The sequence below is a fragment of the Triticum dicoccoides genome, chromosome 2A (assembly GCF_002162155.2).
Source record: "Triticum dicoccoides isolate Atlit2015 ecotype Zavitan chromosome 2A, WEW_v2.0, whole genome shotgun sequence".
Lineage (NCBI taxonomy): Eukaryota > Viridiplantae > Streptophyta > Magnoliopsida > Poales > Poaceae > Triticum > Triticum dicoccoides.
The window spans coordinates 4,279,005-4,297,882 of record NC_041382.1 but is presented as its reverse complement, the minus strand read 5'-3'; the positions used below and the strand labels follow the sequence as shown (position 1 = coordinate 4,297,882).

At 45.5% G+C, this 18,878-nt stretch overlaps 1 protein-coding gene, 1 non-coding gene and 1 pseudogene across 2 annotated transcripts; 2 read left to right on the top strand and 1 right to left on the bottom strand.

Moving 5' to 3' along the window:
- Positions 1–657: 657 nt before the first annotated feature.
- LOC119352679 lies at positions 658–4,147 on the bottom strand (annotated as a pseudogene).
- Positions 4,148–5,700: 1,553 nt separating this feature from the next.
- TRNAS-GCU lies at positions 5,701–5,788 on the top strand. Its single transcript has one exon. It is a non-coding gene; the product is annotated as a tRNA-Ser (tRNA).
- An 8,876-nt stretch (positions 5,789–14,664) lies between these two features.
- On the top strand, positions 14,665–17,808 carry LOC119352676. Its single transcript, XM_037619257.1, has 6 exons — positions 14,665–15,474; positions 15,590–15,764; positions 16,076–16,258; positions 16,356–16,439; positions 16,851–16,932; positions 17,022–17,808. The coding sequence occupies exons 1-6, from the start codon at positions 15,209–15,211 to the stop codon at positions 17,462–17,464; spliced, it is 1,233 nt and encodes a 410-aa protein (XP_037475154.1). The 5' UTR covers positions 14,665–15,208; the 3' UTR covers positions 17,465–17,808.
- Positions 17,809–18,878: the final 1,070 nt, after the last annotated feature.

The following is an 18,878-nucleotide window of genomic DNA, read 5'->3' as shown; positions in this document are numbered from 1 at the left end:
TTCAATTGGACAAGGGAGCTTCTACCCCGAGGGAGCTTAGTGATATAGTAGATAAATTGTATCGTTCCTACACAATCATAGTGGTCAAACTAACTATGTCGTGCCCATCAGGATGAGGACTATAAGTTATTGATCGTTGCCACGTAACTGGTTACCAAGCATATTGGCAACACTACATGTCGGATACAAGTTAGAATCCACTTGGATGGCTGGCCATGTAGCATGTGCAACTTTGCATTGGAAAAATACACATTAGATGGTCGACGAACATGGATGTAATTTCTATTAACTTTTGTGTTGTTTGTACTACCATGATGTTTGATTAATAGATCATACGATTTTCCCGCAAAAAAATAGATGTTAGATTATCTCGTTGTTGTGACATACCCTCTTAGGGTGCCTTCAGTGCATCAAGACATAACTAATGCGGTCAATTCAAATGTAATCGTCCCATCTTACAATGTTACTACAAGAAAATCAAGCCACTTTTTTAATGGTTCTATGTTTACATTACAACTTTTCTATCCATATATACAATATAAATTATATGTTTATTGCTAGCTATAGATGCAACTACACTTCTTATGAAAGTAGGTGCATAGGTTGCAAAGAAGACACTACATGACACAAGTTCATCATCCATAGCCATTGGCACTACTATGCAGGAATGGTGAGGACAGCGTGCAGATAATCAACATGATCTCCGCATGCTTTAATAGAAGAAAGCTCATCATTGGCTCGTTGTGCTGTTGGTCTGCGTTATGGACTTGGCTCCAGGCACTAGACTGCAACAGTGAGCATGCAATATATTTCTTTAGCGGTTTCAGCATCTGGGAGCACAAGCCTCGAGTCCAGCAGATCCTGCAGACACACATCATTATTCTTGGTGCCCAAGGAGAGAGATGAGAGCGAATCGCCTGGATTGGATCCCATAAATATCTCTAGAACAAGCACTCCAAAGCTATATACATCACATTTCTCCGTCACATGATCTGTATATGCTAGCTCTGCAATGAATACCAATTGATTAATAGATATGTGTTAAATAGTTCAAAGTTCGTCGTAATGATCAGAATACATTACAATTTCATGAACCTATGTATGTAGTGCAAAACCTGCAGAACTAGTTCGTACGGTTTTATTTTTGTTTACCTGGGGCAATATAGCCTTTCGTTCCAGCAAGCCTTGTGAGATTTTGACCACAAAGAATTTTAGCCGTGCCAAAGTCAGAGATGCATGCTCTAAATTCCAGATCAAGCAAAATATTTTTGCTTGTTATATCTCTGTGGACTATTGGTGGCGAACAATCATGATGCATGTATGCCAAAGCATGGACCACGTCTAACACAATATGTGTCCGCCTTCCCCAGTCCAACTCGACTGCCCTTCCATTGGCCCTCAGTGTTTTTGCTAAGTCTCCTCTATCCATATATTCATAGATAAGGAACTTTCCTTGACTAGAGCAACAATACCCAAATAATTTTATGATGTTTCGATGCCGAATTTGCAATAATGCCTTGATTTCACGATTGAACACTGCTTCCTTCACCATACACTCATCTTCTATCATGTGTATCTTCTTCACTGCAAATACTTCAGATGTCGGAAGTCTAGCCTTGTAGACAGATCCATATCCCCCGGTTCCTATGCAATGTTTGTCACTAAAATCATTGGTTGCTTCAACAATTTCCTTGAACACGTCTTCCCATCAAAACTCCAAATAGAGAAGAGCTTTGTTTGTGTTACATTAGTGGTGTTCATTGCATTGGGTTTCTTCCTTTCATGCCGAAGCATCAATATCCCCACAATGATAACAAGAAATATCAAAGGAGGAACTATGGCTAGTACAAGTGTGTTGTATCTTTTCCTTTTCCCTTTGCTCTGAGTTGCACTACTACAAGGGGGCAATCCTTTAACTACACCACATAGCATCTTATTATGGATGAACCACTATATTGGAGCTTCTTGGAAGAGCTTACTCTCTGGGATTGGTCCTTCCAATTCATTGTAAGATATATCAATGGATATCAAGCTTTCCATACTCTGAAATGATCGAGGGATGGAGCCATTAAGTTCATTGTGTGAAATATTCAAGGTATCTAGCATGATCAGGCCACTAAGTGGCTTGGTATTGCCCCATCAAATGAATTATCACTTAAATCCAACATGTATTGTAAGTTGTGCAATAACCCGAGGATGGTAGGGATGCTTCCTTTCAGGTTATTTCTGCTCAAATTTAATGAGCGAAGCTTTAAACAATTCCCAATTGATTCATGTACCAAACCACTTAGGTTATTTGATGACAAATCCAACAACTCTAGATTGGACAGTGCTCCAATTTCTTGTGGTATGCTTCCATGGAGAAAATTGTCTTCAAGACTCAACTGGAACAAATTTTTCAGATTACCAAATTCACTTGGAATATCTCCTTCGAGGTTGTTTGATGAAAGGTCAAGCACCCCTAGCTGAGGCAGTTGCCCCATACTTGTGGGTATTTCCCCCGTGAGGTTGTTGTTTGAGAGGCATAGCATGGTAAGATTACCACTTTCCGTCCAGTGAGAAGCTAATTGGCCAAATAATTTATTTGAGCTCAGATCCATATAGAGAAGATTTGGATCAACTCCCAACTCAGAAATATCTCCTGTTATTTGATTCCTTTCCAAACGAACTCTAACGAGGCTTCTGCAATGTATCAAACTTGGTGGTAGTGGTCCTGTCAGATTGTTGTCATATGCAGTAAAATTCTTGAGCCGGCCTCCGGAACACAACCCAGGTGGCAACGGACCCGAGAGATTGTTACCATCGAATTGCAGATTTTCAAGATCCTTTAAGGCGCCAAATTCTTGCGGAACATTTCCAGAGAATTGATTATCATCGAGGTGTAATGTAGTGAGCTTAGTCATAATTCGAAAGATACTAGGGATAGGACCCATGAGTTGGTTATCACTGACGTACAAACCAGTGAGATTAATCAAACTCCCAAAAGTATTGGGAATAGTACACATTAGTTTGTTATAGCTAAGATCCAACTCTTCCAGATTCACCAGGTAACCTAGTTCCCGAGGAATACACCCGGAAAATGTATTATTCCACAGATACACTTTCGTAGATTCACTAGGTAACCTAGTTCTCGAGGAAGAATTGAGAGATCTTATTATCATGAAGGTAGAAGATGGTGAGCTTTGTCAAATTCCCAAAGGTACTGGGAATGGAACCATTGAGTTTGTTCATGTTAAGATACAACTCTTTTAGATTCACTAGGTAACCTAGTTCTCGAGGAATATTGTCCGAAAATTGGTTATGCCATAGGGCCAAGACATTGACGTTAATCAAACTCCCAAAGGAATTGGGGATGGAACCTATCAGTATATTTTTGCTAAGATCCAAATCTTTTAAATTTACAAGGTAACCTAGTTCTCGAGGAAGATATCCAGATAAATAATTACCAGAAAGGTACAAGATAGTGAGTCTAGTGAGATTACCTAAATTTCTTGGAATGGGGCCTGTGAGGTTGTTGCTAGAAAAATCTAACATGGACAACTTATTTAGGTAGCCTAGTTCGCCGGGGATGGGACCAGACAAGTGGTTGGCATGCAGACAAATTCAGCTTCACAAGACCCTCTAGTTCTCCTATTTGCCTTGGTATTTCACCGAAGAGTTCATTCTGTTGGAGCATTAAGTACTGCAGCTTTGTCAAGGATGCTAAAGCAGGTGATAAAGGGCCCCTTATCTGATTGCGCCGAAGAAGCAGGAACCGGAGCTCTTTGAGGGACACAATGCTCGGAGGGATCCTCCCAGTGAGCTTGTTGTGCGAGAGTTGAACGCTTGTCAGGGTTTCCAACGCCGTGAAGTTGAGGGCGTCGAGATCCCCTCTCAAACGCAGCCCACGTAGAGAGATCCCGGTGATCACCTCTTGGTGACTTACTTGATGCTTGCGGCACTTGATGCCATACCAGCTGCAGGGCCGTGTGCTAGTATTGTTTCCCCTTGACCAGGATTGCAGCTGGGCTGGGTGGCTTTGGAGCGTGGCTTTCCAGGCAAGGAGCGCTCCTGCTTGATCTTGCAGGGATGGCACTGCCTTGGCCTGGAGAAACGTGGCAAGTAGGAGAGTGAGTGAGACGAGCAGTAGGAGAGGGGAGGCCTCCATGGCCAGTCGCATAGCAGGAGTCTGTGGTAGGAGCTGGCTCTGAAGTGTATGCCTGTGATTGTGGAACCACACCTCAGTATATATATATATATATATATATATATATATATCCCAAGTTCCTGGCAGACGGCTCATTTGGCCATTTCGCCGGCCCCGGGTACGTCTGGACGACTGTCACCCAGTCATGCGAAACTTCGTTCGCTCGGGTCGCGACGACACAAAGGTCCTCAGCAAACTAATTTTTTTTGGCCGGGGGTCATCCTCCTTTTCTAAAAAAAAAAGGAAACTAATTTTACAGAAAAAGTATCGCGCACTCGCCCGTGAGCCAGTCACGGTCACCTAGTTGTCTTTGGTCGATCGTCTTGGTCGCCCACTCGCCGAAAGAACGTAAAATTCTGATTCTTGAAGACACGCTCGTCAGGATGGACATTCTTTGCAATATAACAGTACAATTTTGGATAGCAGGTACTGAGCTTTCGGGAGTTTAAAAACAAAAAGGTCACGTACTGTTCCTCGTATATATACCTCTTGCTTTGTTGCTCTTGCATTACACGGAAACCACCATAGAAAGGCTGAGCATTGGATTCGCGTGCTGCTCATTTCTAGAAAACTTGAGCTACAAGCTGCAAGTGAGCTTGAACCCTCCTTAGAAAACTTGAGTGCGGTCGTCCCAAATTGTGACCCGATGCTAAAGCTACATGCATATCACACTCAGGTTGAGCTGGAGGAGACAACTACTACCTTCGTCCCGAATTACTTATCGCTCAAATGGAAATATCTAGCACTATTTCATTGCGGGATACATCCATCTGAGCGACACCGACAAGTAATTCCGGGCGGAGGAAGTATAGTTTTAGCGGAGCTCAAGTAATATTGACCATAAGTAGCTCTCCACTGGAGTTTCCCAGAGATTTTAGACGTGACAGTATTTTTAGACGTCACTGTTTATTTGTGAAAAAAGGACCTAGAGTTTGCATATAGTTATCGGCAGTATTGTCCACAAAAACAACGTACGTCAGAGATTTTAGACATGACAGTTTTTGCAATGAGGTTTACAGAGTGGTTTCAAAATGCTTGGCCAATCGTTACGGCCGTGCTGCAGGATACAATATAACTAATCCAGATGGCTTTCGCCCCAGGGCGAATGATCACAGAAAACATCCATTTGGAGTGCATTCAAGCTATACAAAAAAGGCATATATGCTAAAGAAAAATTCCATGGCTACAAGCTTGGCATGTACAAAGCTAGCTTAATTATGACACATTTGATTATACGCCACGGGAAAATGTTATGTGCCGAGTGTCAGGTTGTTTGCCGAGTGTTTTTCCATGGGTACTCGGCAAACGAGTCCTTTGTCGAGTGTCTTCTTACCTTCTCTAATTCTTTGTTGAATTTCAATTAGAAATCCATTGATTGACTACATTGCATTAGAGATCTAGTGCACTAGTTCCAACAATTAAAAGTAAGTACTTGACTGTCTTCTAAGATAATTAGTCCAATGCTAAAGGGTTTTGGATAAAGATGTTTTCCGACCAATAAAAAGAAGCAACCTGGAGAGATGGCTGAGTGGACTAAAGCGGCGGATTGCTAATCCGTTGTACAACTTTTTTGTGCCGAGGGTTCGAATCCCTTTCTTTCCACTCCCTTGATCATTTGGGATTTTCGAATTGGAAAGAATTCTAACCACCGGATTTTCTCATAGATGAATGTACGAAACAAATCCAATTTGTAAGAAAAAATTAAAAAAAAATTTACTCCTCGCGTCCAGGTTCCGCCCTGGGTCATTAGATAAGAATCCATCTGAAATCAAAATCCTAATCTCAGTTTCTTATAGTCTCTAGGTACGATTGACCAGGAAGAGTACATGACAATAATGTGTCGATGCCGTCAAAAGAAAATAAGCCTATATATGATTTGATTTGGTAGATCATGATAATTCATTAGATAAGTCCGTACAACTCTGGCATGCACGCACACATGCCTATAGGGTCTAGTCTAGGGGCACTTGAGCTTGCCGTTCTTGGAGTTTTTCAAGTTGGCGTAGCAGGGGCATTCGTTACGGGTCGCCTGGCTGATGCCGGAGGGGACACAGTTGCACTTGCCGCAGCAGATGTTGCACATCCTGTTGCACATCTTGTTCTTCCAGTTCTTTGCACACCGAGCCTTGCACGCCGACGGGCAATCTGCACACAGCAAAATTCATATCAGTTTCTTATAGATGAATTGTACGTGCATATTGTCATCCATTTAATCAGACGAAATATATTATTAGTTGACCCGGGACATATGCATGGATTCACGTCCGTACCTATCTTGGATGACGGCTGCGCATCCACAACTATGAGAAGCACGACAACAATGAGGAGGAGGGTGACGGCGGCGAGAGGCTTGGAGGATGCCATGGATGGGGCTCGCTGGTTGAGGAGATTAAGTTTACAAGCTTGAGTCAATTGTTGATCGAGTATGCAACTTGGCCAGGCGAGCAGCATATATATACAGATGAAATGGAGCAATTAACGGGGCATGTAACTTCTGATTTGATCTCATTTGCTGTCATTGATAGAGTGTACGTTGGGGTAAGGATTAACTAGAGGAACATAAAACGCTAATTAGGATGGCTGCAGATCGAGCAATAAACTGGCATTTGTCTCCATTTATGTTTCCCATCACCTTAAATCAGTTTGCTACCTTAATTGTGTGGTCCGAATTAATTTATACCCCTAAAAGCCTGAAAGACATGTGGAAAAGTTTAATTCCCTACCCATGCACGATGGATCGTTCGATCTGGACGGCAGACAGTTTTGATTGTTCCCCAAGCTTTCCTTTTGTTGCACTAGATGTTGTTTCATTGTTGTTGTTTTTATACAAAATTGTCGTTTCATTGTTGTTGGGCTGATGGTCCCTTGGAGACAAAATGTACAAAAGAAAATTCTTCTTTGGGTCATCGAACATGGTTCAAAGTCCCCCATTGTGCATGCTTTTGCGTACCGTCACTAGTCCCTTATGAACTGGAACTAAAGTCCCTTTATCTACTAGTGTATCTTCGGAGGGACCGGCGGCGGCGAAACTCGTTCCCTTCTTGAAGGCGTCGTCGCGGCTCTCATTGCCCGTCGTGGTGCTCTAGGGGAAACTCTGATCCTCGGATCGGGCGGTGGCGGCGCTCCGGTGTCGTTCCCTTCCTGAAGGCGCCGTCTTGAAGTCCACGGTTCGTCATATGTGGCTTCACCTCTTAGTGTAGTGCTTGGATTGGTGTTGCTGCGCTCGGCGCTTATGTATCCTGCATGGGTGCGTGTGTGCTTGTGTTGTGAGGGTGTGCACTTGTATTGGATGCTGTTGATCATTGCTTTATATATAAAGCGGGGCGAAAGCTTTTTTCGGTAATACTACTGTCTTTTTTGTTCCTAAAAACGAAAAAATATCAATTTTGTAACGCAAATACATCTCAATAACTGCTGTAAAAAAAATTCGGATGTCGACAGAGGAAGAGAAGTGCTACCTCTGTTCGGAAATAATTGGACTTATGTGTTTGTCCCAAGTAAAACTTGTTTAAGTTTAACCAAGCCAATATGTCAAATATTTTTTAAAATGTGGTCCCTTGCGACCCGATTTACAACACGCCCGTAAAAACAAGACACACGGGGTGACATGACAATCCACATAAGAACACACACACGCCGCCGGGGAGAAAAGTGTCGTCGAGGTTGCCACCTGGCGCCATCGTCATCACACCTTCGCGAGGGCGACTCCGACTCCACCATCGATGAACCATCAAAGAAGCTCTCGCCACAGATTAATCTCAATGGAATTACTTACGACGTGTGTTCCCATACTATGTGTATTTCGTATTGTACACCATACCATATCTTCCATAGAGCTGGTCATGCTTAGCAAATTCAATCGTTGAGCTCGGGGTGTCGACGTGATCCGTCATTTCTTTTCCTTGGTAGATGTTGTCGTGGTGCCAGAAGTCGGTGATGGGTGTTGGTGTCAAGCTCAGAGGTTTCTTCAGTCTTGTTTATAATTTTACTTCTTGACCGGTGTTCTTTTGTGTAAAGGCTATCGTTTTACTATTTGTTTAGTTTTGTCAGGTCAGTGTGCACATGGTTTGTAGTATGATCCTTATTATGATATATAAAGGAGACACATATTATCACGCAAAACCTAAAACTCCAATTATTTTGGAAGAGTATATAGGTACCAGGGCGGGGTTGCCTGTGCCAGCAACCGATCAAAATCGCATGATCGGGCGTGCGGAAAGCCAAATACATAGTTTTAGTCACCCGTCCAACGTTATGTGCGTGCGGCTGGATTCGGCGCCGCGTCACCGTGCCGTCTGGTGGACCGCGTGGCCGGCCGGTCAGCCGTCGTACCATCATCAGCCGTCAAACATTGCGCTCGCTCCGTGACCGTACGTTTCATCTCCGCTAGCTCCACGTCCGCCTGCACTGGACGGCAGGATCCGTACGCCCGTCGCCGTCCCACTTTTCTTCTCCCGCCCGATCGGACTGACCGACCTCAACAGCACGTGCGCACTCAGATCTCACTTGCATAAAACTACTCTTTTTTCCCCGATATCATAAGGCTAAATATCCATGTATTGAAAACGTTGATCAACCCTTACAAGGCCCGTCACTACAAAAGAATTTAAACTACGTCGTGGAAATGCACGTGCGACGTCGTCTTTCTCGTACACCCAGCAGCGGCAACGAACCCTCTCATAGGCAACGGATCAAGATCTGAAGCTGAGCGAAGAATGGACTAAAATAAATAAACGAAATGCCACCATTCCAAAACACTAAAGCTGCCAGCCGCGTCGACCACCCCTTACAAGGTTCGTCGCCATAGAAAGCCAAAAAGTTGCGTTGTTGAAATCCATGTATTCCTCGTGCACCCGTCGCGTCGTCTGCAAAACTCAACGCCGTTTCCGAGCCTCCGGAACACCATGATAGATGGCAAGAGGTCGTCGACGGCGGCGGCCAAAAAGCCGCATCCACAAAGACCACCTGCATAACACAAAGACATGGTCAGGTCCAGGCGCTCAGGAACGAGCAGCGACCGAACGGCCGGCCGCATCGCCGTGGAGGCATGGGTTGAACGTGCGTTTATATATACGTGTACGCACGTGAGCATCTATGTATGATTATGCCGTGTTATTAATAAGTAAATAAAGGGAAACAAAAGGAAGCAAGGACGGCACGTATGGTGGTCATCGTCGGGTGACACGACACGAGAGGAGCGTACGTACACGTAGACATAGGTAGCAGAGGTGACGGGGACTGTGGTATTCCCAGCCCACCAGGGTTCAAATCCTGATGCTCGCATTTATTCTTAGATTTATTTCAGGATTTCCGACAATGCACATTCAGTGGGAGGAGACGTTCCCGTCAACGACGAGATGCTTACGGTGACTTCATAAATTTCAAGAAGATATGCCGGCTCGGTCTTTCGGAGGTGCTCATAGGGGTAGGGTATGCGTGTGCGCGTTCATAAGGATGAATGTATGCGCGTGTATATGAGCGCTTGTGTCTGTACAGATGTTAAAAAAAAGGTGACGGGATTGTTATGGGCGGCAGGTCGTAGGTTACTGTTTGATTGATGGTACTTTTTGCAAGTACTCCTACGTACGTGTAAATAGAAGAAAGAAAGGAGATGAAAGGTGCCGCTACTCGTTTTGGTGGAGCGAGCGGAGGTGAGACCCATGGGTTCCTCGTGTTCCCCTCCGGTGGTCCGGTCCGCGCGTGTCCGAGGTGTGAACCGGTCCGGTCCACCACGCCGCTAGCTCAGCTCCTTCCTCCCACCACTGTCCACCTCCGACCCGCCCCGACCCAAGCAAGACTGTGGACGCCGTCACAGGCACACGCAAAAGGTAAAAGAAGAAAAAGAAGCCCGGCCCAGCGCGGACCACGACCCAGCCGAGCCCGCCCGCCACGAGGAAGAATCCAACGGAAAACCTTATTTGACTGCGCAAACAGTCGAGAGATTTGGGCCGGCCATGTGTAGCTTACGTACAACTTTCTGGTTCCGGTTTTGGGAACCTTCCAGAGGATTCCCAGCTGGTTTTTACTGGTTCGGGGATCCTTCTGGAAGGTCCCAGAACCGTTTATTATTTTTCCTTTAAATTTTTCGTTTTTCTTTTTCCTGTTTTTTCTCTTTTCTGTCCTTTTCTATTTTTTCAGTTTATTTTTTCTTTTCTATTTATTTTTGTTAAAAAAATTCAAGTTTTTTTGCCAAATTTTCAGAAAATAATAAATGTTCGTATTTCTTTAAAAAATCAGTTTCCAGATTTTCTTCCTCTATTCAAATTTTGTTTCGAAATTCCAAAAAAAATAAGTATTTCAAAATTTGTTCACAATTTTACAACTTTGTTCACGAATTTGAAAATTGTTCACGTTTTGAAAATTTGTTCTCAAATTCTAAAAAATTGTTCAAATTTTTATTTTTGTTGACAAATTTAAAATATGTTTGGGGTTTGAAATAATGTTCTAGCTTTGTAAATTTGCTCAGAAGTTCAAAATATGTTCAGGTTTTAAAATATTGTTCGCAAATTCATAAAATGTTTGAGTTTTGAAATGATTGTTCCAACTTTGAGAAATGTTTCTTGTTTTCAATGTTTGTTCCCTTTTTTCGAAAAAAAAAGTTTGTGTTTGTTACAAAATTGTTCGTCATTTTGAAAACTTTTCTCGTTTGCAATTTTGGGATTTTTTTAGAAACTTCATGTTTTATCGCTGTCGTTGTTGTTTCTTTTACTGTTGCGCTGAAATTTGTTTTGAAATTCAAAAAATTAATTCGCATTTTTATTTTTGTTCACAAATTTGAAATATGTTTGTGGTTTGAAATAGTGTCTAGCTTTACAAATTTGTTCAGGGAATTCAAAATATGTTCAGGTTTTAAATTTTTGTTCGCAAATTCATAGAATGTTTGAGTTTTGAAATAATTGTTCGCAATTTTGAGAAATGTTTCTTGTTTTCAATGTTTGTTCCTTCTTTTCGAAAAAAGATTGTGTTTGTTACAAAATTGTTTGTCATTTTGAAAAATGTTATCATTTGCAATTTTTGGATTTTTTAGAAACGTCAAGTTTTATCGCTGTTGCTCTTATTTCTTTTACTATTGCGCTACAAATTTAGCGGAAGAGCTAGCTGGCCACAACGGCTACCGTAGCGTGCTCGAGACTGTGAGGTCACCGGTTCTAACCCCAACACCAGCGTTTTGCTATGTTTGCGCTTTTTTTTTCATATATTGCACATGCCGAATGGGTCGGCCCAGGTTTGCCACGCCTGTGCGAAACGTCGACGCTTCTTTTTTTGAGAATCATCATCATGAGCCTTTATTAATCACCCCACAGTTGGGATTTCATCAGAGATTACATGTAAGATGCACTCGGCGGTTCAGACAACCAAAAATTACAAAGTTCGGAACTAACTCCTTCTCTAGCTAACAAATGGGCTCCTCGATTCCGAGATCTACGAATCGCGAAACCTCAAATCCTTCGAGTGTCCTTCACAGTAGCTTGATCTCCTCAATGACCGGGCCTACTGCACTCAGGTTCTTAGTTTGTTCGTTAAGCATTAGTGCAACATATCGACAATCCACTTCCAGATGCACTTTAGAGGCTCCCCTTTGTACTGCAAACTGCACAGCCTTTTGACAGGCCACGATCTCAGCAACTTCAGGGTCTGAAACATGAGGGAAAACATAGCCGGCTCCTCCCCTAAAAGCACCACCGTGGTCCCTAAGGACCACCCCTCCGCCGCCACGGTCCTGCAGTTTAGCCATTGATCCATCAGAGTTTGCTTTGATCCAGCCTTGCTCCGGTGGGCTCCATCTCGCGGCCAGTGTTGGAGAAGGGCGCTTCGGTTGCCTTGTATGAATACTAGCCCATTCTGTCATGTGTTGGTGCACTGATTCAGCAAACCATCTCGGATCAACAATTCTTTTGCCATCTCTTTGCTTCGACGCACATAGGAGCTCCCGAATCCAACCACCTTCGATCCGCCTCCGCCACCTCCAATTCCACAATCCATCCTCCCTCCATCATACTAGTATTATATCAATGGGTCCCCTTCACCCCGTGAGGAGATCCTCATCCACCAATCCAATTTCTCCTTCCCTTGTCCCCATCCTCCTCCGTTCGTCCAATTCCTGCTGCCTTGCATCGGCTGGACTCTGCTGCTAAATCTATCTCATCTCGTCTAGACGACCTGGTCTTATAGCCATCCAACAATAGGTTGGTTCGCGGATAATAAATTTGTTGATTATAATAACTTGGTCACATCGAAACTAGTCCCTCAATTCACTTTTGTAAGTCGTTTGAGACAACTGAAAATAGGCTGCTTTGCACGCTGTTTGAATTGTCTTAAGGGAGTAAGGCGTTTTGATGACCGAGCTCCATGGAGCCCTTTATTTTTAAAATATAAAAAATTCAAACTTTTCAACTTTGAAAAATTCTGAAAAAAATATATGCAACTGTACAAGGATGAAATGTATGTGTGTGTAAAAATTCAAGAAGAAATACTTTGAAATGCGACCTATACAAAAAAGACGAATTTTCTGGACTTTGCGGACGAATAGTATCATGTGTTAAAAAGCTACAGATTTGTCTGTTTTGCACAGCCTTCATTTCAGCGTATTTCGTCCTAAAAATTTACACACATGTGTCTTATGCCTCCATGCATATCTGTATTTTTTTTTTCAGATATTTTTTGAATTGTAAAAATATGAATTTCCATGAATTTTGTGTTTTTCCAAAAACCGGCCACCGTGGAGGCCAAGCTCCAAAAGGCATTTTCAGTCTTTAGGGCCTTATAAAAGTAAACAGAGAGAGTATATCGGAAAGTACGTGCGGAAAGGCAAATTAAAAAATAATTTTGTTCACCTCCGTCGAGTCGAACGTGCGGCTGGATTCGGCGCCGCGTGGACCGCGTGGCCGGCCGGCCAGCTCCTGTACGTAGGGTCAAACATTGCGCTCGCACCGTACGTATCACCCCCTGGACCGGACGGAGCACATCGCTCCACGTCCGCCTCGACGGCAGGATCCGTACGTCCCACTTTTCTTCTGCCTGCCCGGTCGGTGGGCCGTGGGCACCTCTGCCTCACCAGCATCTGCGCACTTTAAATCTCAGTTCGTTTGTCTTAAAAAAGAACTTCAATATCAGTTCGTAAAACATTTTTTTCCTCCTAATATAAGGCTTGCGACAGGAGCAAAAATTATACCACTGAATTCGTATTTTGATACGAATTCAATGGAAACACGAATTCAATGGTATAATTTTTGCTCTCACCGCAATTGGTCTCGTTGGTTAAATTTTAGATCAAAGTTAGATCTCGGAAAGCGCGGGCGCACTGCAATATGGAATAGAGTGAGTATAAAAATTAAAAATTGTGCGCCTATCCCTACGACATCAACGACGCCTTCCTCATGTGCTCGTCGACGGTGCGTCGTGAGCCAAGCTCGACGCCGCTTCCAAACTCCCGACACACCATCATATAGTCAACAAAAGTCGCATATGAAGGGACCACCCGTATAACACGAAGACATGGTCAGATCCACCACTCCAAGACAAGCAGACGGCCGCCTGCATCTCCTATGCATTGCATGTAGGTTATCGTCGTTGTAGGGCAAAATAAAAAGCGAGACGACAGTACCGCACAACACAACAAGTGTGATACGTATCGCCTCCTTCGGATATATAGACACATCGTCGCAACGTTGAGTTGAGGTCTTGATCCCCTCCCGGTGCCGCTAGAGAGGGCACGGAACCGGCCGGCGGCGGTCAGGGTTTCGGGAGAGGGAGCGGCGGGCTTTTGATCCGTACGGGCGCGGTAGGCAGCAAGTTTGGGTACGCGCCATGGTAGCGATGTACACGCTCTTATATTTCTTTACAGAGGGAGTACGATTGAAGTTGCTCACATAGCAGATTATTGTTACGGGCACGCAACGCATTGTGGTCGGACGGAGTGAGCTCTCTCTCTCGGTGGTGGTAGGTCGCGGGTTGTAGGTTACTGCCGATTGATGGATGATAGTGCCAAGTAGTAGTAGGGAGGGAAGAGAAAAAAAAGGAGAGACCTGCACTGCACGTTGGTTAATGCAGAAGAGAATGGTTGATTGACCCGACCCGACCCGACCCGGTGCTGCTACTCTACTCGTTTTGGTGGGGCGGAGCCCCATGGGTTCCTCGTGCTCCCGGGTCCGAGGTGGTCCGGTCCGCGCGTGTCCGAGGTGTGAACCGGTCCGGTCCACCGCGCCGCTCGCTCAGCTCCTTCCTCCCACCAGCGTCCACCCCCCGACCCGAGCGAGCGAGACTGTGTACGCCGTCACACGCACAAGCATAAAGAAAAAGAAAAAGGAAAAGAAGCCCGGCCCATCGCGGACGACGACCCGGCCCTGTAGTGGACTGGACGGAGGAAGAATCCAACCACCTCCGTTCCGCCTCCGCCTCCGCCTCCGCCACCGCGTGAGAGAGAGATCAGAAATCCCCACCCCAATTCCCCAATCCGTCCTCCATCCCATCGCCCCCAGCAGTATATCAATGGCTCCCGTCCCCCCGTGATCCCCATCCACCAATCAAAATTCCCCTTTGCTGCTCGCTGCGGCGCTTGTCCCCTTCCTCCGACCGTCCGTCCGTCCGTCCAATTCCTGCTGCTGCCTTGCATCGGCTGGACTCTGCCTCTCTGCTGCTAAATCTATCTCCCGACGGCCTGGCCTTATCCCCAGCGCGCACCGCACGCATCTCCCGCGCGCCACACATTCCTCGCCTGCGCCTGCGCCTGCGCCCACAACCCTCTCTTCTCCCCTCCCCACCCCGCCCCGATTTGGATTCTTCCGCCGGCCACCTCCCTCCCGCTGCTGTGTGTGGTGTGCGCAGCGCGCGGTTTCTACTAGGCCCTCGCCGCTCCAACCAGGGGGCGGCCCTGCCCTCTCCACGCACCACCCACAAAGGTTTCTTCTTCTTCTTCTTCTGGTGCGCCCGTCCGTCCGTCCGTCCGTCCGATCCACACACCCAGACGTCTCCTTCTCCCTCCCTGCTCTTCAAGGCTCTATCTTGCGGAGGTGGGACAACAAGATGTCGGTGCTGGCGGACATGCTGGCGGAGATCTTCCGGGAGCCCACGCTGGCCGGGGTGGCGCGGGAGCTGGCCACCCTCGCCGCGCCGCTCTGGCTCGCCGCCCTCGTGGGCCTGCTCATCGGCTGGGCCTGGCGCCCGCGCTGGGCCGCCGCAGTCGTCGACGTCGCCGGGCACCAACAGCAGCCGGTGCCGGCGGCAGCGGCGGCGCAGCAGGCCCCTGCCCCGCAGACCACTGTTGCCGACCACTTGGCCGTCGTACCTAGGTGAGGAATTACTCTGTGTTTCAAGAAACATATCCTCCTGCCCCCAATTGGATTTGGGGCTTCTGATTGATTCAGTCCCTTTACTGAATTCTATCTAATTTGTGTGGGTATATAGAGCTAAGGCGGCCTCGCTGGCGCCGGTGGAGGAGGAAGAATTGGCGGTCAGCACCCCGGACCTGATGCACCTCCGCAGGGTAGTCGAGGAGAAGGACGGCGGCCCCGCCTGGACGCACATGATGGACCGCACGCTCCCGACATTCCGATACCAGGCCTGGAAAAGAGAACCCCAGGTATGATATGAAGCCTTCCCAGAGCTTTTTAGTTGAGCAGCAACTGTAGAACCCAAGAATTTTGTCTGTCAACTCTTTCAAAGTTGATTCATACATAGCCTTAGAATTTAACAACATATATAGGTGTATCAACTTGTCAAAATTGTGTCAATTATTGCACTACTGTTTTTGGATTGATGACAGTCAGTTGTTGTAGATTTGTGAGATTAGTTGTAGCGAATTTTGATTCAGTAATTCAGTGTTTAGACATAGAAGATACAACTATCCTAGAGCTCATGAGTTAAATGTTTGCACCCTCTGTTTCATTCCAGAACGGCCCGCCGCAGTACCGCAGTAGCACTATCTTCGAAGACGCGTCGCCGGATGTTGTCAGGGATTTCTTCTGGGATGATGACTTCCGGATCAGCAACACCTGGGACGATATGCTTCTTGAGCACGAGACGCTGGAGGAGTGCACAAAGACCGGAACGATGGTTGTCCGCTGGGTCAGGAAGGTGAGCTTATCTGCGTGATATCCCTCCCTGGCAGCCCTTGCGGAATTCATGGCAAACCATGTATCTTTTGCTTACACTGCTTGCCTTGCCTTTGCAGTTTCCATTCTTCTGCAGCGACAGGGAGTATGTTATCGGTCGCAGGATATGGGCATCTGGAAAGACCTACTACTGCGTTACCAAGGTGTGTGATGAAGTGGTATAGCTTTATATCTGTTAGAAAGCTGTTATTGGGATACACGTTCATGCGATTGCTTTTACAGCCATGTTTAGAGTTCCTTTGCGTAATGGATTTGAGTTGGGCACTGTTGCTGTTTGTTCCATCTTCTCATTTGCAAATTTGGAAAAAAGATTTATTGCCGCTTTCTCTGTGTTTGATTATAAGATGCACTGCATTCTATATCTATCTGTGCCAAGCATACTCTTCTTTCTATATCTGTAGTTTCTCACATACATACATATAGGCTATCTCTAGTTTAGATGCCATACATTTAGGCAAAACAGATCACTAAATGTCTTACTGCATTTTTTTCAGAGCAAGTATTGCTTTATTTAGCCAAACAGATCATTAAATGTCTTCCTGCATTTTTTTCAGAGTGTACCTCGTCCCTCTGTTCCAAGGAGCAGCAAACCTCGCCGCGTGGACCTGTACTACTCTAGCTGGTGCATCCGTCCAGGTATTATTCCAGTTCCTTCCATCGCAGGTTCCTCATCACTAGCTGATTTTGCTAGGCCAATGAATTTACACCTGTTCCATTTTTATCAGTTGAATCAAGAAATGGTGATGGTGCGATGACGGCATGCGAGGTGCTCCTGTTTCATCACGAAGACATGGGTATCCCATGGAGCATCGCGAAGCTCGGCGTGCAGCAGGGTATGTGGGGCTGCGTCAAACGGATAGAGCCTGGCCTGCGGGCATACCAGACCGCGAGGGCCGCCGGGGAGCCCATCTCGAAATGCGCTGCGATGGCACACGCCAACACAAAGTTTGTCGCCGACGAGCTCACCGCTTCAGAAAACAACACCGAGGCCGGTTCGACCAGCAACAACGCCCAAGCCGAGAAGCCAAAGCACTGGACGGGCAACCTACCCAAAGTCTTCGTGATAGGCAGCGTGGTCGCCCTAGCTTGCACCTTCGACAAGGGGCTACTGACCAAAGCCCTCGTATTCGGAACGGCGAGAAGGTTTGCAGGACCAGGAAGAAGATAGGAACCAAACATCGACGATCCATGACGCGCATTTGTTCCGATGCACAACCGAGCGACGCTATCCGGCATAATTGTTTTCGGTCCTGAGACGCTCGCGCTTGCAGATGAGGACGAGGACGGCGTTTGCTCATGCTAGAAAGCGTCTGTAAGCAGGCTTTTGTGTACATACTGCTGTAGCTGCAGTCTGTGAAGCTTAGAGCTGATTAGGATATAGAACCATGATGATAATGAGAGTGAATTGTATTGGATGCTGAGACATGGCCATCATCATTATGATGATGTACTGCAATGAATAAGGCTCATATTTTGGAGGTGCTATAAAAATATAGTGCTTTTTGTTGGTTAGTTGCTAACAAGAATTTCTTTCTTGCTTTGCTCGCTGGTGACATGTATGCATACGCATGTGTTGATTTACCTATGGTTGGTGTTGACATGTTGATTGGCCTTTCCTGTTGAATATTCTTCAGAGACATCTGTGTCCGGTTGGATTGTCAATCTTCAACTTTCTTGTTTCAGACTAGCATTTTCGGTCAAAATGTCGGAAAAATGTCATACTTAGGTTAGGTGATGCTATATGAACCTGCCAAGTTTCAACTTCGAACTCTGCTGCTTTTGGAATCTAAGAGAAAGCAATTTCAAATGTTTTCGTGCCACCAAATTCCAATGTTCTCATACGACCAAAGCGATGACTGAATTTGATCTTTGAATTTAACGCATCATATGTGGTCGCCTCCCTGACATATTTGCAATGTTTTCTCAAAATTTCTCCAAATGTTGACGACTCCACTGTTAGCATTCAGCACCTTAGGTGAGATAATTTTCCCCATCAACATAACACATGTTAAATGACTCCTTCAGGCAGACTAAAATGTTCTTCAACATACAACTCTGACCGCTAATTCCGGTCATAATAATATATTACGAAACCCAGGAAAAATTACATTCCACAAAACAACTTCCCATGGCAAACCTATTTACAAGAGGGGAAAAAAATGCGGAAACACTTCTAATCTATTCATCGTTTGTCGTGGCAGTACAAGCAACACGAGAAATAACAAAAATTAAACATTCTCCAAAAACATCACCACCACCAGATCAATATGACACATGTGACCAAGATAAAGGAAAGAGGGAGAGAATAGTACTTGCCGTGCTCTCCTTGTTTCCTTTCCACTTTCTCCCAACTGCTTGCTGGCCCATCCTTTTCCCTTTGCCAAAGCAGTGGTGGTGCCATGCTAGTGAGGGAATAAACGTTGCTTGACACACCATGATTCTTACCATCTTATCCCTCACTCACAAATCAATGCTAAGAACTGGTTTCCCCGACAAGTCAATCCGCGTTTCCGTTCTCATCTCGCACGAAGTAGTCTTCTCCAAGGAACCAAGGAAGGCGATGGGCCCTTTCCGAAACCGAA